The sequence below is a fragment of the Typopeltis vanoorti genome, chromosome 25 (genome assembly GCF_054136105.1).
Source record: "Typopeltis vanoorti isolate ZY-2024b chromosome 25, IOZ_Tvanoo_1.0, whole genome shotgun sequence".
NCBI lineage: Eukaryota > Metazoa > Arthropoda > Arachnida > Uropygi > Thelyphonidae > Typopeltis > Typopeltis vanoorti.
This window is the reverse complement of record NC_143573.1, coordinates 6137718-6160242: the sequence shown is the minus strand read 5'-3', so window position 1 is coordinate 6160242 and position 22525 is coordinate 6137718. Positions and strand designations below refer to the sequence as shown.

The following is a 22525-nucleotide window of genomic DNA, read 5'->3' as shown; positions in this document are numbered from 1 at the left end:
TTCTGGGATCCATCTAGCCTTGGTCCGTCATACAGAGATAAGAGTATTAGCCTAGGTAAGATGTTTAGGCGATCGATGAACATCCAAACCTCGAGCTGAGGACAAAGAACGAGGGCAGTAGGAACACGGAAATGCACCTTGGTCATCACTATTAGAAGATGTAGAGTCGGTGATGGTAACGATAACGACTGTGTTTCTTATCCTAAGTGAGGAAAGTTCTTTTATAATAATTGTTTCTGTTATAGCGAACAAGAAAAACCCAACCCAGATAGCAGGAGGAAATAGCGAATACCATTGGCTTGATGAGAGCCTGTCCCACGAGAAGAATGGTACTCCGCACTTGTCAAGCCCCAAGGGCGGCATGGGCCAAAATTTAATTCTATTCTTAAGAATGGAATTAAAGTTTGTGCAACATTGCAGTTTTGTGGTAATCAAACAAAAATACTGAATGGAAACTATTTAAGTTAAGGGATATTACATCCCACATTGTTTCATAGCCGAATAAGAAACTCAAAGAGTTTCATGCCGAATAAATATGGAAACTATATAAAGTTCGGCGAATCCAAGCGTAAGCAAATATCTGGATAGTTTGTATATTCGGCATGAAACTCTTTGAGTTTCTTATTCGGCTATGAAACAATGTGGGATGTAATATCCCTTAACTTAAATAATTTCACGTCGCCGAATTGAAGCCTTTGGCTCTTCATATAATTAGTAACTGAATGGAAACTATTTTTAGTAGTTACCCATTGATACATTGAGCTTTTGAGACTCATAGAACTGCCAATAATGATTTAATATTAAATATTAGACTTAATAAGAAAGGTGTATAAGACTGTACCACACACCTAAAGTCCAAACCATAATTGTCTTAACTTGCTCCTGCTGTTACTTCAAACACTAAAATTATAACTGCAAAATCTTCGTTATCTAGAAAGATCATGTTGCAGACATATAGGATGCAGTTTCACACAAAAGTTTCCAGTTTTTTTAAATGACTAATATTCACACTAAATAAAATGAAGGTCATCCTACTCCAGTCATATGCGATAAGCCAGGGAGCATTTTATGGTTTGCGGAAGTGCAGTGTAATAGTTGGGAAACTGTTCGTTCGATAGATGTGGTAATCTTATGATTCCTCTTATATTATATTAATTTAAAATATGACTAAGAAATTCTCCAGAATCCAAGCTATTTACTCTCAGCTGACTTGATCGACTACCATAGCTATTTCACACTTTTTAAGTTGTGTTTCGTATTATTGAACTAAACTTTTAATTAATATTCATTATGCTTACTCAATTTACTAAATATGATGGAATGATTGATATAGATATTGAATGTAGTTAATAGCAGTATTCCAATTTAATTCTAAGAACAGGGTGCTTCTCTTGTGCAGGTGTCAACAGTAATTCGACAAAGTCTTGCTTCGAAGAAAGTTATTGCAATAGGATTCGCTCAGTTCGCTGCAGGGTTTCAAGTGTACATCTACTTTATGGTGTTTATGCCACTTTCCTTCGTGTACTTTGAAAACACAAACCCAGTAAGTGATTTTGCACTACTGATTTGAGATATTCCTTATCGAAATGTTGAATGCTTATTTTTAATATATCATTCTAATGAACTTATCCAAATAACTACGGCTCCGTCCTTTTTCTTTCTAGTATGATTTACACATAATATGCGCATCTGTGATCTCCCCCCCCCTCTCTCTCTCTCTCTCTATGAGATCGAGGTATCTTATGGATAGATACTCCGATTCTCATATTCACAGTTATAGAGTCTGTTTCAGTGGCGCAACAAACCAAGTAATGAATAATCAACTGTTAGATTTAAATTTAAGATTTCATTTAAATGCGAGCACACTCGCAAAATTCTTTACATTGTACATCATTCATTAGAACTTAAAGAAATTGTTCAATTTATTCTATTTCAGATTAAGGCATTGGCAATATTGGGATACTTAAGTGGTTTTGGAATCATAGTTGTCGTCAGCTTCATTTCTGATCTACTCATAGCACGTGGATCGAACACTTCGATAATACGAAAAGTGACAACATGCGTGGGTATGTTTAGATAATAAATTTATACTAAATGATTTATGGTTATCAAGACTAATGAATTAATCTTTTTCAAAGTAAGACTTCTAAAGATATATTCAATATATTTTGTATGGTTTATTTTATTTATTTTCAAATTAAACACTTTCGCTTTATTACGACAACGAGCCCATCATGCGTTTTATTGAGAACATCTCCAGAACCGACATTACTTATCCATCACTGAATCACATTGTCATTGGGGGGGGGGGGGTGAATATGAACAAGTGAGTTACACTTGCTGATCTAACTGAAATGTTTAGCAATTATGCATAATGATGACTTCTTGAAAATTTAAGCTTATCATTTTTGAATGTCATCAATTCCTTCACTTTGTGGAATCGATATCAATGGCACTGTGAAGAATTTGATACGATTGCAAAATAGATCTGGTTCGCAAAATTATATAGAAGAGTTGGCCACGAACTGTCGATTATTCCTTCTTGGATTCAAGGGCAAACGTATTGGGTCTCAAACTTCCACCTCATTGGTACAACGCATTCATGCAGGGTAGTTCATAAGTCACGAAGGGGGTTTAGAACAAGTGGTTTTTCATAGCTAGCTAATAAAAAAATTCTTCAAGTTCTGTATTTCATTATAACAAAAAAGAACAAAAGAAGGTTTAAATGTGTAAGCTCTTCCTGACTTGTGGATCACCCTGTATTTTTCCAGTAAGTTGCACCCACGTAACTCAAATTTGAGAAATTTAAATATTCCATATTACAAAAGCAAGCCCATATCAAGACAAGGTGTTCTCCATAACAGCTTCAACTATTAGGGCATTATATTATTATTATTATTATTATTATTATTATTATTATTATTATTATTATTATTAAGAGAGATCTCCAGGGAGGCAGAGACTCAACGAAGGAGGTCACATACTACATACACCAGCTATCATACTTATTCTTGAATTCATTCACACTGCTTGCACTCACAACATCCAAAGGCAATTCATTCCAATCACGCACCACCCTCTGAGAGGGAAATCTAGCCCTCACACCCTTCTTAGCGGCCTTCATTTTCAGCTTCTAAGGTTGCCCTCTTATCCTTTCCCCACCCTCCATAAATTGAAATGAAACAGTCCATCACGTGAAATCTTTGTATGACCCTTTCAGAAGTTTGTAAGTCTCAATCATATCACCCCTCTTTCTTGTGCTTTCTAGTGTCTGCAGTCCACAAATTCTCAATCTGTCATAATCAGTATTCCACAATCCTGATGTCGTTTTTAATACTCTCCTTCGTACTCTCTCCAGTATATCAGAATCACAACGGAAACCAGGAGACCAGACCTGCGCACAGTAGTCCAAGTGAGGTCTTATCTGGCATTGTAAAATGCCAAAATGACATCACTATATTTACATGTTAAAGTTCGTTTCAGCATTGCAATTATCTTATAAGTTGCATTTAAAATCTTTGCTACATGAACTTAAATTTCCTGTCTACTAACACTCCCTAGCCTCATCAGTTTTTTCTAGCCTAATCCCACCAACATAATGCGACATTGGATATCTAATCATGCCGAAGTGAATGACTTTACATTTACTAACATTAAACTGACATTCTCATGCCCACAATTCCAGCCTAATCAAATCATTCTGAAGGAATACATATCAACAGAACTCCTGATTACGTTACCTATCTTTATTTCATCGGCAAATAGCTGTATGTCGCCTTCCCAATGTTATTAATGTATAGATTGAATAACAGTTGACCAAGGACTGATTCTTGTGCTACACCACTAGTTATCTTAAATCTTGCTGACTCATCCCCTGTAGACCACTATTTGATATCTATCGGTCACGAGCCTTTTATCCATGCTAATATTGAATAACCAAAACCCATTTTCTCCAATTTATGCAATAGTCTACTATGCCGTATTCTGTCAAAAGCCTTAGCAAAATCCAAAAGTATCATGGTGTCTAGTTCGATGGTAATATTATTATACAATATCAGCAAGTTGCTAAAACATGACCTTCCCTTAGGAAACCAGTTGTTCATTGCAAAGTAGAGATTCACTGTCAACCCATTTCTGAATTCGGGCCCTAACCAATTTTTCCAAAAATCTTCACAACTCCTGAGATACTAATTGATCGATAGGTGGATACATCGGTCTTTGCACCGCCGTTATGCAATGGGATTACCATACCGTCTTTCCATTCCTGCGGAACCTTCCCTGTTCTGAGACTCAAATATATAGCATGGTCAAAGGAACAGCCAGATCAGCATGCAGTCCAACATGTTGGGCAAAGAGCATGTGCAGTGGGACGTGAATGCTTGGAAAGCTGTGCTATGGAGCGACGAATCACGCTACACTCTCTACCGAGCAGATGGATTGATGTCGGTGTGGTGGATGCCCATTGAATGTCTTTTACCAGAGTGCATAACCCCAGCTATGAAATTCGGATATATTGGTGCGATGGTATGGTTATGTTTTTCCTGGTTTGGCCTTGTTCCGCTGTTAGTGGTGTGCCACTAACATTGAACTCTTAGAGGTGTCTGTACATTATGGAAATGCAATGCTTCCTACGTTGTGATGTTTTTAGGGGATGACCATTATCTCTTTCAGCAAGACAATTCCCCGTATTTATGAATGCCCCTGACGTTTATATCGACAATAGACAGGCCTTTTTTGTGGGGGAGAGGGAGTCTCTTGTTTCCATCGAGTTTAGAATGTCACAGCTGTCATATTCCGAGGTAATTAGATCAGAATAACACATACCTATAACTCCCCCCCCTCAAGCACCATTACGAGGACACAAACACGCCATATACAAATCCAGCCCCTCCTTGAAAAAAGTTAAACCGTGCTCAAGCAGTGGTAGTCTGTGTGTGTGAGATCGAAATATAAATGTAAATGACAAAATATCAGAAAAGAATTTCGCAAATATAAATTATTTTATATTTATATAACATTATTCCACATCAATTATCGTTAATATGAAAAATATGTCTCTCTTAACACATTAAATTAATCATTCTAAATATATACGGGCGGGAAAAATGTAAAAAAAATGTTAGTATTATTTACACATTTAAATAATGAGGAATAAATACATAAACCATAGAACTGTCAAAGTTGAAAAACCATGAAATAGAACAAGTTAATTCATATATATATATTTGGGTCAATTGTTATCCTTTGAGGATAACCAAAGAAAAGATATTGAACGAAGAATTCACCTTGGATAAATGGCTTATGGGAAAATGAGAGACATATTCAGAAGTGATATCCATGAGTCTAAAAAGGAAAGATTTCGACCAGTGTATACTTCCTGTCCCAACATGCGGAGGAGAAACATGGACTTTAACAAAAGGCCTAAAAAAACTGAGAATAACATAACATCGCATGAAGAGAAGTATGCGAAAAATAACATTAACAGATAGGAAGGCAAATACCTGGATAATATCTCAAACAGGTGTCATGGATCTTGTAAAATACATTAAATAGGCTAAGTGAAGATGGGCTGACGATATTGCCAGATGCAGTGACGGGAGATGGACTAGAAAAACAACAGAGTGGAGACCAGTGAATGGAGCAAGACAAAGAGGAAGACCGACAAGAAGGTGGAGGGAAGAATTGGAACAAGTTGCAGGAGTGAGATGGATGGGAGTCTGTAAAATCATGGGAGAGACCTTCGTCCAGCAGTGGACAGAACCAAAAGGTTGGGAAGAAGAAATAAGATATTCACTTAACATTAAGTGCTCAATATTTGTAGGAACAAAAATATTATAGTAACACTTCAATTGTACATTTGCAAATATTCTGTATATGTGTAGATGATAATAAACTTTGTCAAAAATTATTATTATTATTATTATTATTATCATCATTTTCATAACAACCACTTTTAAAGCTTCACATCTGAGAGTGTGGGTCCTAAATTCCACGGTTGGATAAACGTAGCTTGCCGATAATTTCTACCGTCGGCCAGAATTACAGGACAATCGAATTATTCCATCGATAAGAGAGTCCTGCAGTACTCGGCTTAAGAGATAATGCTGTAAGTCTTCGGTGTATTTCTGCATTATTAGAAAGTTCAAAGACCACAATGTGATAAACGATAATCTTTACTACTTACTGTCTACAAATATACAAGCTAACCCTTGTTTTGGAGTTCATCTTGGTGTCCACAACGCAATTTCTTATACTTCCATTTGGCTTCTTCCCATACACCTCAGTAGCAGGGGTGGCACTTCTGACCAGATCAAGATCAAGATAAGATAAGGAAAGTGGGCGTGTCTTCCTGACGTCATTGTGAGTGACGTCATGATTTTGGAATTTCCATGTGGGCAAGTGTGTGAATGGCTTCAGTTCTTGTGTTTTGGTTCGCGTATGGGATTATGGGTGATTTTTTTGGTTCGCCTATGGAATTATGGGTGATGATAGAGATAAGGATTCGTGTTGTGATTGGTGGTGCAGTTCTGACCAGATGAAGATCAAGATATGATAAGGAATGGTGAGGTGGGTGTGTGTTGTTTTCAGATGTAGATAAGTGACGTCATTTGTTATTTGTAAATAAATGTCGTCATTTGTTATTTGTAAATAAGTGACGTTGTTGTTTTGAATGGAAAAGGGAGATATATTAGAGATAAGGATTCGTGTTGTGATTGGTGGTGCACTAGTGACCAGATCAAGATCAAGATAAGATAAGGAATCGTGACGTGAATGTTTGTTGTTATGAGATGTAGATAAGTGACGTCATTTGTTAGTTGTAAATAAGTGACGTTATTGTTTTGAATGGAAAGGGAAATATTAGTGTATAAGTAATCGTGTTGTCATTGGTGGACACTTCTGACCAGATCAAGATCAAGATAAGATAAGGAATCGTGACGCGAATGTTTGTTGTTATTGAGTTTGGAATGATAATTTAATTTAACTATATTCTATGTCACTCAAACATACAGTTTTTTTTTCTTCTATAGATGGTTGTACTAATTTTCCAATACATTTTGGGCATTTCTTTCCTGTTAAAGTGTGGGAATTCTTAGAGAAAGTCGTGATGGCTCTCGTGTTTCGAGTTTTTCTGAATAATTAATTATATACTTAAAAAACCTGTCCTTAAACACACATACACACACACACACACATATACATATTAGATATAAAAAATCGCTAATGTATCCATGTTGATACTCTAATATATACCCTATGATTATTCTTATGGAAAAAAAAAAAAACTATTCAGTATTAGAATTACGCTTACCCAAAACATACGAGCAGTTGTTATGTTTAAGTTAAATGTGACACACATCTGTCATTGTCGTCTGTGGGAATTCTTAGAGTATGTCGTGATGGCAGGTGTGATTAGATTTTTATGAATAATTAATTATATATTGGTGTCACTCAAACATACGGTTTTTTTTTATTTTTATTTTATTTTTTTATTTTATATAGATGGTTGTACTAATTTTCCAATACATTTGGGGTGTTTGTTTCCTGTTAAAGGGTGGGAATTCTTAGAGTAAGTCGTGATGGCTCTCGTGTTTCGAGCTTTTCTGAATAATTAATTATATACTTAAAGTACCTGTCCTTAAACACACACACACACACACACACTAGACATAAAAATTGCTAATGTGTCCATGTTGATACTCTAATATATACCCTATGATTATTCTTATGGGAAAAAAAAAAAAAAACTATTCAGTATTAGAATTACGCTTACCAAACAACATGCGATCAGTTATGTTTAAGTTAAAAAAGTACTTACAGCTTTCCAGATGACTCTTTGAAATTCGATTATTCCAAAATAGTTCAATTTTATATCCACAACACAACACAAACACAAAAACCACAAAGAATGAAATTTCTGTAAATACTGTAACCTGAACTAGTTACTTCGTCCTTTAGATTACGGAGCGTAGATGGTGAGGTTTCGTCATTGCCATATCCCCCAGCGAGCGCTTTTCTTCAAAGGGGATGACATGAGTCACAACCGTAAATTGTGAATTTATTTTCCAACACTGAATATTTCTCATTAAGTCTTTTACAGTATCAAGTTCATATTTTATTCATAATTCATCCGGATATTTTGATTTGTCTAAAAGTAAGATCTTAAAGTTCAATAAATAAATAAATATTACTTTCCCACACTGTTAATTTTCATTAAGCTATTTGTAGATAACTGAGTGACTCATTTCCGGTCAGCCAGTCATCGTTCTTTTCATAGCCGTATATAGTGCTTACTTCAAAGGTAAAATATTTCCAGTGTAGTGTATTAGTCAAGCTTTCATGTGAGTAATGTTTACAATAGTGTTAGGTAGCAAAGATTTGTAAATGACCTCATGTGATCTTTGAGACCCAACTTGTTCGCATCCCTTCCTATCCTACACATATTGCACTCCAGCTTAATGTTGTGACTAAGAGTTTTCGAGGTGTTACTCTACTGATGGGTAGCAAAGGTTCATAATTTGACCTTGTCTGATCTATGAGAACTAAATTATTCATTGTCACATGTTGTGATTATTGGTTTTCCATTGGTTCTGATTTTTTCCCACACTGTTAGTTTTCATTCATTAACTTTGTTTCTAGATAACGAACAAATAAGACTTTTACTTCAATGAATCAAAAAAAAAAAATTCTCTGGTTACTTTGTGGCATGAAATTTCACAAGGAAAAAAAAAAAAAATGTTATCTTCTTTCTTAAATTTGTATAACACATCTACGACACCCAATTTGTTCATTTAATTTACACATTTTATTGAATGAAATATTATTTACAAATTGTATTTACTGAATCTAACAATACAGAAAATAAATAAATTGAAAAATACATCAAAGGTTCTTCCATAGTTGTGGAATTACCATCGTATGGTTTTGACAATGTGATTCTCATCTGAAAGTTAATTTTAAATAAAATTAAAATAAAAAAACTAAAAAATAAAATAAAATAAAAAAAATAAAAAAACGCGTTTTTTTATTTTTTTTCCAAAAAAGTTTTCATAAAAAATGCGTTTTTTTCCTAAAAAGTTATCATAAAAAAAAAGTTTTTTAAATTTTTTTTTCCCCAAAAAAGTTATCAGTATCAATTGGAGGTGACATCGCTAAAAGATATCCGCAAACGATGAGCTCACTCATATCCACTAGGTTGAGCAGACATCTTCTGGAGGAGAGGGGATGGTGAGAGACTAGGGTGATGGGGTTAGGTTGGGGGAGCATTGCAGGGAAGACATCTGTCACCCTCTGTGATATCACAGTATGAGAGACATATGTTCACCAGAAATATCCAAACACATAACGACATTGTTGTCATGTTTTGTTTGGTTATGGAATTGTGGGTGATGTTTTTGAGATAAGATATCTTGGAATTTTCCCAGGGTGACACACATCCGTCATTGTCGTCATGGTTTATCCAACACCATGTAGAAACATGTCCATGAATCATCTGCGCAAAAGTTTCATTTTGGAAGGAACGGTCAGGGTTAAGGGTCAGGTAAACAGTACTATAAGGAAAAATAAATGAGTCAAGTGTCTTTGCAGTTACGACAATTCGTTCATCCTGTGAAGTTATCGTATTGTGTTGCGGTGATTGGTATCCAGGAAAGTAAAGTAAAGTAAAATAATGGGTGAGCCACAAAAGTCATTGAAATTTTCTTTCTTCAGGAAAATAGCACGAGACAAAACTCTTCACCTAGCTCTAAAAGGATGGAAACCGATTATTATTTTAGAAGACACGTACATTGTGATGTATTTATCCCGGACCACTTGGGAAAAATTACGCAGGAAGTGGTCTGATATCCTCGGCTACTTGCAAAGAAGAGTTGACTACGAAATGGACCTCGGTGATTGTTATATTCTGAAATGCCAAGATGGGGAACTAATACTTGATGATACAGGAGCTGATGGAAGTAAGGTTTTTTCTATTAGTTGTGAAGAAGCTGAGAGATTTTCAACAAAAATGTACGACATTGATAATCATTTACTATTTTTGGAAACTGAATTACCATCTGTCCGATTAATGGGAAAAATTATCGCTCAACATTTAAATTCATCAATGGTAAAATTAGACTTTCAAGATTTTATCCAATTCGATAAAGATTCTTTATTTTGGGACATTTACGAACATTTTACAAAAACTGTTTGTGTATATTTGCTGACAAAAGAATACACAGAATGTTTAGCGAGGCATGGTGTCATTTCCAGACTGACACAATATCAAACGTATGGAAGTGTGGTTACCATGGTATCTGATTTAAAAATTCTTTTGCGTGACCAGCTATTTTGATGTAATGTAACCAAGAAACAGTGAGTAACAAAAATTTTATTCATTGAACTCTTTGGAAAATGTTAAGAGTCTAACTAAATATTGTGAAATATTTTTAGGTAATTACATGTTTCGAATTTTTCTCAGTGAATATACTTGTAAATAGTATTTCAGCAAAATAAAATGTGCATTTGTAAACTTAAATGAACAAAGATGTGTTTTTGTTGTTGTGTTTTTACACAGTGAATTTTTACTCAGTTATTCTGATTAGATCTTGATATTTAAATCCACAACTTTATATCTTAATGCAATTCTGTTTAATTATTTTAAAAAATCACAACTGTGAAATTAATGCCAGGACAGGAAAAAAAAAGTGTTGAAAACGAAAATCCATGTATTGATTATTTTAGAAATTGTCTAATGCTATCTATTGACATTATTTGAGTTATCTGAAAACAAATCGTTCACATAATCGAAAATCCGAACTGTTAGAATTTGGTTATTTTACAGAGAGAGAAAGAGAGAAGCATCTAATTAAACCAACAAAACGTGACTTTAACACTTCTTTAAAGTTTGGCATAGAGAAAATGTTTGGACTCTACAGATAACACATATACAAATTTTAGCTTTCCCTACACAAAGTAAGATAAAAACACACCAACAGTATATCCAACAGCATGTGAAAACATGTCGTTGAGTCATCTGCGCAAAGGTTCATTTTTGAAGGAACGGTCAGGGTAGGGGATGGTAAGTGTAAACAGTACTATAAGAAAATACCAGAGAGTCGAGTGAGTTTGGACTTAAGGTAATCGTTCATCCACTGCAGCTGCTGTTTTGTGATTTGTGTTTGGTAATGCAAAAATAATGGGTGAGCCACAAATTCATTGAAAGTTTCTTTGTGAAAAGTTCTAATTGTTTAGAATTTTGTAAACGAAAGTTACCATAAAGTATACGATCAGAGCTAATAATCAGTGAAATAATAATAAATAACTATTTATTTGTGGTGCCATATGAAGTAATCGAAGAAGAAGAATGAAGGAAAACGATTATGAAAAATCGACAGTGGGTGAAAAATACGAATTTTCACTTATCATTGGGATAATTGATGTACAATTTTTGTTGAATAGCAGTTCAAATTTATTTCCTAAAGAAATTTGTATTTCTGATGGTTTTAGTGTAAGATATGCAGTGACAAAATCACCTTGTAGTTGGAAAGAATTACCTGAAAGAGTTAAAAAACAGAATTCTTGGTTAATAAAATATAACCATCAGCTGAAGTGGGAAATTGGTTCACTAGCTTTGGACAAACTAAGAGATTGGATGATAGAATCAACATGCAAATATCATATATTACTTGCCAAAGGAAGAGAAAAATCAAAAACATTAACGAAGTTAATAGGGAGGCCTGTTCTTGATTTAAATGAAATTGGATGCCCAAAACGTGAAAACATAATGTGTACTTTTAAATGCTTTTGGAAACATAACGAAAGATTCTGTGCTTTTAATAATTCTCTGAAGTATACGTATTGGATTCGAAAATATAAATATGCAACCCTTAATTTTACTACTACAGTAATAAATTCCCAACAAACAACCACCAAATGAAAATTAACTTTCAGATGAGAATCACATTGTCAAAACCATACGATGGTAATTCCACAACCATGGAAGAACCTTTGATGTATTTTTCAATTTATTTATTTTCTGTATTGTTAGATTCAGTAAATACAATTTGTAAATAATATTTCATTCAATAAAATGTGTAAATTAAATGAACAAATTGGGTGTCGTAGATGTGTTATACAAATTTAAGAAAGAAGATAACATTTTTTTTTTTTTCCTTGTGAAATTTCATGCCACAAAGTAACCAGAGAATTTTTTTTTTTGATTCATTGAAGTAAAAGTCTTATTTGTTCGTTATCTAGAAACAAAGTTAATGAATGAAAACTAACAGTGTGGGAAAAAATCAGAACCAATGGAAAACCAATAATCACAACATGTGACAATGAATAATTTAGTTCTCATAGATCAGACAAGGTCAAATTACGAACCTTTGCTACCCATCAGTAGAGTAACACCTAGAAAACTCTTAGTCACAACATTAAGCTGAAGTGCAATATGTGTAGGATAGGAAGGGATGCGAACAAGTTGGGTCTCAAAGATCACATGAGGTCATTTACAAATCTTTGCTACCTAACACTATTGTAAACATTACTCACATGAAAGCTTGACTAATACACTACACTGGAAATATTTTACCTTTGAAGTAAGCGCTATATACGGCTATGAAAAGAACGATGACTGGCTGACCGGAAATGAGTCACTCAGTTATCTACAAATAGCTTAATGAAAATTAACAGTGTGGGAAAGTAATATTTATTTATTTATTGAACTTTAAGATCTTACTTTTAGACAAATCAAAATATCCGGATGAATTATGAATAAAATATGAACTTGATACTGTAAAAGACTTAATGAGAAATATTCAGTGTTGGAAAATAAATTCACAATTTACGGTTGTGACTCATGTCATCCCCTTTGAAGAAAAGCGCTCGCTGGGGGATATGGCAATGACGAAGCCTCACCATCTACGCTCCGCAATCTAAAGGACGAAGTAACTAGTTCAGGTTACAGTATTTACAGAAATTTCATTCTTTGTGGTTTTTGTGTTTGTGTTGTGTTGTGGATATAAAATTGAACTATTTTGGAATAATCGAATTTCGAAGAGTCATCTGGAAAGCTGTAAGTACTTTTTTAACTTAAACATAACTGATCGCATGTTGTTTGGTAAGCGTAATTCTAATACTGAATAGTTTTTTTTTTTTTTTCCCCATAAGAATAATCATAGGGTATATATTAGAGTATCAACATGGACACATTAGCAATTTTTATGTCTAGTGTGTGTGTGTGTGTGTGTGTGTGTGTGTGTTTAAGGACAGGTACTTTAAGTATATAATTAATTATTCAGAAAAGCTTGAAACACGAGAGCCATCACGACTTACTCTAAGAATTCCCACCCTTTAACAGGAAACAAATACCCCAAATGTATTGGAAAATTAGTACAACCATCTATATAAAATAAAAATAAAAAATAAAAATAAAAAAAAAACCGTATGTTTGAGTGACACCAATATATAATTAATTATTCATTAAAATCTAATCACACCCGCCATCACGACATACTCTAAGAATTCCCACAGACGACAATGACAGATGTGTGTCACATTTAACTTAAACATAACAACTGCTCGTATGTTTTGGGTAAGCGTAATTCTAATACTGAATAGTTTTTTTTTTTTTTTCCATAAGAATAATCATAGGGTATATATTAGAGTATCAACATGGATACATTAGCGATTTTTTATATCTAATATGTATATGTGTGTGTGTGTGTGTATGTGTGTTTAAGGACAGGTTTTTTAAGTATATAATTAATTATTCAGAAAAACTCGAAACACGAGAGCCATCACGACTTTCTCTAAGAATTCCCACACTTTAACAGGAAAGAAATGCCCAAAATGTATTGGAAAATTAGTACAACCATCTATAGAAGAAAAAAAAACTGTATGTTTGAGTGACATAGAATATAGTTAAATTAAATTATCATTCCAAACTCAATAACAACAAACATTCGCGTCACGATTCCTTATCTTATCTTGATCTTGATCTGGTCAGAAGTGTCCACCAATGACAACACGATTACTTATACACTAATATTTCCCTTTCCATTCAAAACAATAACGTCACTTATTTACAACTAACAAATGACGTCACTTATCTACATCTCATAACAACAAACATTCACGTCACGATTCCTTATCTTATCTTGATCTTGATCTGGTCACTAGTGCACCACCAATCACAACACGAATCCTTATCTCTAATATATCTCCCTTTTCCATTCAAAACAACAACGTCACTTATTTACAAATAACAAATGACGACATTTATTTACAAATAACAAATGACGTCACTTATCTACATCTGAAAACAACACACACCCACCTCACCATTCCTTATCATATCTTGATCTTCATCTGGTCAGAACTGCACCACCAATCACAACACGAATCCTTATCTCTATCATCACCCATAATTCCATAGGCGAACCAAAAAAATCACCCATAATCCCATACGCGAACCAAAACACAAGAACTGAAGCCATTCACACACTTGCCCACGTGGAAATTCCAAAATCATGACGTCACTCACAATGACGTCAGGAAGACACGCCCACTTTCCTTATCTTATCTTGATCTTGATCTGGTCAGAAGTGCCACCCCTACTACTCACCTCGTACAATAATTGAACTTGACATTATATATCCCGTTAACGAATGCATGAGGTTACAGGTAACTTTCTGTATCGTAATACATTGTGGAAGAGCTGCTATTCTTAGTGTAAGGCACATAATTTTTTTAATTTAATTTTACACTCGTGTTAATTGATATGAAAATTGCCAACTGTTTAATACCTTTGTTTGATCTTTAGGTCTCATTGCTGCAGCCTTGCCATTGATCAGTAGTGAAGTATTTAAAACAGATTCTGTTGATCAAATGTACATATATTTGGCAAATTTGGCTTGTTTGGCTTTTACGTTTACGGGTAAGTACTAATTTTCAGTACCGCTTGTTGGGCAGTCCTTTTACTGGCCTCTAAATATCTACAAAAGCATTTCGATAGAATATTGTGTATCGTCTAAGCTACAAAAATTAGACCAGAAGTCTGAATACTTTGTAAAAATGGCACAAAGACAGTAAAGGTGGCGATTAATTCCTTTACTAGTAATAACTGGTTCATCTGTTTTATCTTATCAAACGTTTCTAGCCCAAAATGGCACAAGTGTTCATCTGCACACTTCGCAGGTGAACACTTGTGCATTCCGTACTTTTTGGGAATATTTTCAGCAATAGCATGAATGTTAAAGTCGCTGGATCAAGTCCGGTGATGGAACTACTTCGGCAGCAAAATGGAACAGCAGGTTTGGGAGTGCGGGGTGAACTTCCCTTTCTCCTTTCGATCGAAAAGAAAACTTACTTTTTTCTTCAAAATAGCATAAATCCCTTGCAGAGATTACGACAAAATCTGTTGCGTTCATTGGCTCAAACGCGATGCTTAAGCAGCGCAGATGCTTGCAAAGGTCACAGAAGAAAGGCCGAGTGCACTTGTGCGACAAAGAATGGGGGATGATGACGTTACGTTTAAAGTTTAACATAACAGCCAGCCGGTGAGGAGTCAACGGAGCATGTGCAGACGTGTTTGCCATTAGCGTATTTATCTTTATCAAAACTACGCATTTAATATCGTGATTTGTTTAATTTATTTCCAGTTCTGAATGTGTTAAAGCAATCGAATATGTAAGTTTATTTGTGCCATTTGCATTGTAATAAAAGATGGAAAATGTGTTTTCGTTTTAACGCTGATTGATAGTAACAATTCTATTGAAGTGCTTGACAGAGTTAATTGGTTATTGACTCTGTCAAGCAATTTATTATTATTGGTTATAATAATAAATAAAATTATGGATATCTGATATAGTGTGTGTGTGGGTGGGTGAGTGCACTTAGTTTCTATGACAGCAAATGTAATTTCCTTTTCACTAAATTTTCCAAACCAATTGAATACAAAATTGAAGCGATTATTGGAGTACTTAATTTCAAAATTTCAATACCTTCCACGAAAACAAAGATGCACACTTGTGGCGACATTTCTAGTTTCATAACGCTAGACTGACAGAAGAAAGGCCGTTTTAGGTTCGATTCCAGTCGTCAACTAGAGGTACATTTCTGAAGGTGTTTATAGCCATTTTATTTAAAATGCATAAGGGATGAAATAAAAGCAAATCAAAGAACAGCGGAAAGTTTAAAAAACAATATTGATTTTTATATTATTTCCACATTGCTTTTTTTTATTATTCGTGGGACCACTGGGCTCCTAAACTGTAACAAACAATTGCATTATAGGTAGTGTAGTAAAGTATAAGGCCGATCACTTTGAACAAAAAGCATGGAGTACATTTTTCCTGTTTTCAATATGAAGAGGTATAATACGCCTATTATTTTTACAGCTGTTTTGCCTTCTTTCGTTTGGGAGTACCTCTTTTTTAACGTCATTGGCTGTTTACTCAAGAATTCTTAGGGCATTATAGGTGTCTTATAGAGACAAATATATGCAGAGTAATAGAGGAAGAAAATTCGCACTTACCTTTTTTGGATGTTGTTGGCTGTCTTCTTTCTGCGATGTGCATAGTTCTGCTGTTAGACTGTTAAAAGGAAAGGGGATTTTGGAAAAAGTGGGGAGAGGTTGCGGCAATGTAGAAAAATTAAGTTGAAACCTTTCCCTTTTAACAGCATAACAGTAGAAGTATGCACATCGCAGAAAGAAGACAGCCAACAACATCGAAAAAAAGGTAAGTGCGAATTTTCTTCCTCTATTACTCTGCATATAATGACTTACTGCATGTAATGCCGTAAGAATTCTTGAGTAAACAGCCAATGACATTAAAAAAGGGGCACTCCTAAACGAAAGCAAGCAAAATATCCCTAAAAATAATAGTTTTTAAGAGGCGCACCATGGGAATTTTCCCAGAAATAAAATACCTATATAATATGTCTTTTTTTAAGGTGCTGAAATTCTTCTCGATGGCAGCGTCGACTATTTGAAAACTACGTTGTATGCTCCAGTCTCGTTAGGGATGCGAGTTACCATTTGCTAGACTTACAGATAAACGTTATTCAAAACTCTTTATTTAGTTCAAGTCTGTATTCCCCCACCCAAAATCACCACAACAATTTAGCGACGGAAAGGGAACGTCTAGCTATGTCTACTGTTCCTTTTCTTTTAGGAAGTTTACGTTGCTAATATTACGTCCTTCAATGTTATAGACCAGTGGTTCCCAATCTTTTACCACTTGTGTATCTCTTTTAAACCCATTTCTATAAATTGTACCTCTTGTTTTTAAAATTTAAACTTTTTAAACTTAAGATATTTTTAAGTTAAGGGATATTACATCCCATATTGTTTCATGCCGAATATAGAAACTATAAAAAGTTCGGAGAGTCCAAGCGTAAGCAAATACCTGGATTGTGTTACAACTGACCCTTTAGGGAGTGCAACACTGAGGCAACTCATGGTAAGGGTGGAGCAAGCTCCGATCACTATTCTTGGTATTTACCCATAATGTGAAACCCAGCTCCTAGGAGCTGTATTACTGTTCTACATTATGAGAGAAGGTCACTACCCAGACCGGTTTCAACCTTTATTGAGGTCTGATCAGTGAGTAGGTGGACCTAGGTAATACCAAGTTTATAGCGAACAGAACTTACATACCCTACTATAAGAATTGTCAAGAAGGTGTCCTAATAAATTATTAATTATATGAAGAGCCAAAGGCTTCATTTCGGCGACGTGAACTTATGTGATGAGACCTCAATAAAGGTTGAAACCGGTCTGGGTAGTGACCTTCTCTCATAATGTAGAAGAGTAACAGAGCTCCTAGGAGCTAAGTTCACATTATGGGTAAAAACCAAGAATAGTGATCGGAGCTTGCTCCACCCTTACTATGAGTTGCCTCAGTGTTGCACTATCCAGGTATTTGCTTACGCTTGGACTCGCCGAACTTTATATAGTTTCTTATTCGGCTATGAAACAATATGGGGTGTAATATTCGTTAACTTCAATAAGTTCACGTCGCCGAATTAAAGCCTTTGGCTCTTAATATAATTAGTTAACATTTATTGTTCATAACTAACGTTTTGCATTTTGTTTACTTTACTTGTTTCCGCGATTACTGATTATTTTTCACTTGGCCCAGCACGCACCCCCGGGGTACGCGTACCACCGGTTGGGAACCGATATTTTAGACCAATAAGTGGAAACTAACTTTCTGTATCGGTGAAGGTTGTTACTTTATAATAATGTTCGCTGCGTTTCTCTTCTTTCAGGATTTTATGCAAATATCCTCGACGTGTCTCCCCAGCATGCATCTATCACCATGGGAATAACAAAGACATGCTCAGCGGCCGGAGTAATAATTGGCCACTCCATATCATATGCTACAAACGTAAGTCACTTTGTAATGCAGTATCGGATCAATAATGGAAACATCAATAACTTTTTCATGTGTTAATTATTTTTATTCTTTTTTGTTATAATGAAATACAGAACCTGGAGTGTTTGTTATGAAAAAAAAAAACACATAACGTAAATGCCTTTCATTTTCGGCTCCACAAAGGGAGCGTCCTCTCTACAGCATGTTTCATGCAAGCTGTTAATGTTTCTTGCTTCGGCGCCGTAATTTCTGCCCGAATGCTCTTCTTCCACTGTTGGATTGTCTGCGGTTTGTTCACATACACCTTTTTCCTTCAGGTAACTCCATAGGGAGCCTTCAGATGTGGAGAACGAATGGCCAATTAATTGAATCTTCGCGAAATTATTCACTCGCCGAAAATGTGCCTCAGGAGGTCTACTGTTGCTCTAGCGGTGTGGGCAGCGGCTCCAGCTTGCTTAAACCACATCTCTGGTCTGTCCTCTACCGGACGATGTACATAACTTTGAATCATGGCCAGATATCGCTCCCCAGTGACGTCACTGCTTTACCGTCCTAATCCTGAAAGAAGTAAGGCCGGATAAAAAGATAAACGGTGAATGTTTTCTTCTGTCCTGGCTGAACGCCGTCTCCAGGATCATGTCAAGTCATTTACGGAACCTTCTTGCTGGAATGGCTCAATTTAGCGACGAATCATTGTCTCCTAGTAAGCATTTCTGACATTAAAATGGCTGCAGAGCTTATCGCCGATTTGCTTTGGAATAATGGACGGCTGATTTCCAAAATAAAATTGCACGATTTTGGTTCGCAGTTGGAATGTGAACATTTCGACGATTAATTTCCCAAATTTCCCAAATTGAATAACAGAAAAAATTTAAAATTTCATAATCACTAATATTATTCACATTTTCACCCCCTTCGCGACTTATGGAACACCCACTATATTTTCTATAGTTTTACATTACGGAGTGAACTTGAATCGACGGTTTTAAGAATATTTAAAGATACTTAAAAGGTACATTTCGCGTCATTTACGTGTTCCCCTCAATAAAATTAATTGTTTCAGCAGTGCCGTGAAAAGTGTTGATTGGCTTTTGATGATCGGCATCATTTCTGGTGAACAACCTCAACCGGGTGTCAGATATTTTGACAGCCTAACGCAATCTTCGTATCATTCTTTTACTTTTTACTAAAAAGTAACAAACTGAATGATCGTATACATGACTTAACAGGCTTTACAGGGTGGTCTGTTTTAGGCTTTGAACCAGATAAACAAATGGCGCTTAAAGAAGGTTATGTGCGTAATATGGCCCAAGAAACAGAATCTTAAAATATCTTCAATTTCAGAATGATTTTTATTATTCTTGTGCATACTTTAATACTATTATCCTAAACAAGTTTCATCATTTTATGGAAATTCAATCATCGATTAGTTTTTTGCAATCATTTCGTTACTTTTTGTATTTCTTTCTGACCGAGCTAATTGTTAAAGAATATCAGTACTAAGAAAGTATAGGGTTAGTCTAGTACTTTTTTTCGTGTAATTTAGGATGTACATAATTGTGTCTTGAGAAAATATATTAATACTAATATTCACTATCAGTTCTAGTGAACATCTTTGGCTTAAGATTAACAAATATCAGTGGTTGTTTATACATCTCGGTACATTTATTACACATTGCATTAGCTTTATTAACGAATATTTGTTTTCGTTCAATCTATTCAACTGGTAAACCCCAATAGAATGGGAAAAAATTGTGATTCCTATCTTTAAAAAAGGTAGTAGAGATGACCCTAAAATCTATACAGGTATAAGTATTCGAAATATCCATATCCTAAATATCCTGTTACAAAATATACCAGCATTTTAAATAGCAAACTAATAAATATTATGAAAACTTTATTTTAGAAGTACATAATGGATTTAGAAAAGGACGATGAAGTATAGACCTGCCCTTTTGCCTAAAATTAATAATAGAGAAAAGAAGAGAATATAATTTAGAAACACATATTGCATTTATTGACTTTGAAAAAGCATTTGACAAAGTTAAAAGAAGCATTTCATTTAACGTATTAAAAGAAAGACAAATACCAAATAATATCCAAAAAGCTATCTCAGGTATATATGAAAATAATCAAATACAAATAAGATTAAATCGCGAGCTATCATATACGAAAGAGATAAACCAAGGGATCCGACAGGGATGTCCCCTCTCAGCAACTCTTTTTAATATTTACCTAAACGAAATAATAATAAAATGCAATAAAACTTTCCATCCAAGTATTAAACTTTCTTCAACTGTGAAATTCATCACTCTCCTTTTTGCCGAAGACCAAATAATAATTACAGATTCTGAAGATAAACTACAGAAAGCTATTTTAGATCTAAATGAGATAGCCAAAGATTATGGTATGATAATATCAACAGAAAAATCAAAAACGATGGCGTTTAAAGGACAACATTCAGTAAGAACTAAAAATTGCAAAATATTTAAAAATAACAGGTGTAATTAACTCTATATTTAAACCAAATCTAGTTCAAAAACAAACCAGGCTAAAAGTATACAATACATTAGCCTTACCGGTCTTAATGTATGGAAGCGAAATCTGGACAATAAAACAAAAAGACAAACAAAGATTAACAACAGCAGAAATGAAGTTTATGAGAAAAACTGCAAAGTATACCCTATTTGATCGCAAAAGAAACGAAGATATTATGAAAGAATTAAACCAAGAACAGTAATAGAAAAAATTAAAAAATATAAACATAAATGGATGGAACACGTTCAAAGAATGAAAACAGAAAGATTACCAAAACAAGCCTTAAAGTACAAGGAAAAAGAAAACCAGGACGTCCTCTTAAACGATTCAACGATGACTTCTAAAACCAGAACTCTAGGCCTCAATCCTTGATAGGCATGATGATTTGTTTTCGTTTACTATTCATTGATAGCAAGTGTTTGCAAAGTACTGGGATGGTTTTCACTCACAATTTAAATTCACTTTACAATTCTCATCACGCAGGAAGCGTGGAATAGAAGTGCAGACTTCACGTTTTCATTCGCTCAAATGAAAACTTTCATAGTTAGGTTTTGCGGAATCGAAGCTAAGTTTGGCGGAATGGTATCAATCTGTCACTTTTGAGATCAGGGGTTCACCGTCCCCTTCGGGCACTCTCTTCTAAGAGAAGACCAAGCGCGGTGCAAATGACAATTTAACCTTCTTAGTTTTACCTAGAAAAAATTATTCGTGTTCCTGTATAATGAGTCAAATTGGTCCGAACTCCCCATAAATGATGTCATTCAACGATGGAAATGAGATGAATCGGTAATTTGTTTTTGCTTCTTGCGAAACAACCTGACATTTACAAAAATTTCCAGCCGATTTAGGATATTGTCTCTGATTATTGCTAATTCAGAATTGTAAAGTTAATTCAAATTGTAATCGAAAAGGATTGAACAAGTGGCATATTGGGCATCACATTGTCGAGGATCTACTTCATTTTGAAGGAACGACCATGTTTACATTGGAAACGTTTACTGTTACCGTTATATAATGAAATCGAAGGCAAAACCATGCCGTTGCCACTTTTCTATTGTATGTAACGTAATCTGTTTAATCATTGTATGATTAACTGATGTTTTTGAATATTGCAGATAAAAGCAGCTTCCACCGGATACTTCATTTTGAATGCCGTCACCCTTTTCGTTAGCGCTATAGTGTACGGAATCCTTGGATCTGGAGTACCGCAACAGTAGACAAGCAGTGAACACTCATTTCTGGATACACGTAATAGCTAATCATCTCAACTGTACAAAAGAAAAAAAACACAAATATTCAGAAAACAGAAACGTGGAACCCAATTCGACTGATGAAGCACTTCTCAAAGGGTGGTCACAAATGCATTTCACGAGAAAATCACAAGCTTTATGAATAAGAAGTGAGATTGATTTTCGATACAAAAATCATTTTAACTTTTTAATTGTATATTTTGAAACTGTGTGGATAAGTAATGTAAACGAAACCAGTAATTCAACGGCTTCAAAGGATTTAACGCATGGTTATCATTCTGTGTACAAAACTAGTCGAGTTGTAAATCAGTTCACCTTCTTACATTTCTTGTAAAATATAATTCAATATAATAAAATGAATTATGAAATTTTATTAAA

General features: G+C 34.7%; 1 protein-coding gene across 1 annotated transcript in view; it reads left to right on the top strand.

Annotated features, from left to right (window-relative positions):
• LOC150092508 (vesicular glutamate transporter 3-like) overlaps positions 1–22525 on the top strand; it is a 71025-nt gene extending 48500 nt beyond the window's left edge. Inside the window, exons 8-12 of the mRNA XM_090414566.1 lie at positions 1400–1543; positions 1937–2066; positions 14801–14914; positions 18253–18371; positions 22013–22525. Of these exons, the coding sequence (XP_090270692.1) occupies positions 1400–1543; positions 1937–2066; positions 14801–14914; positions 18253–18371; positions 22013–22114 (609 nt within the window). The 3' untranslated portion in view covers positions 22115–22525. The remainder of the gene's footprint in view (positions 1–1399; positions 1544–1936; positions 2067–14800; positions 14915–18252; positions 18372–22012) is intronic.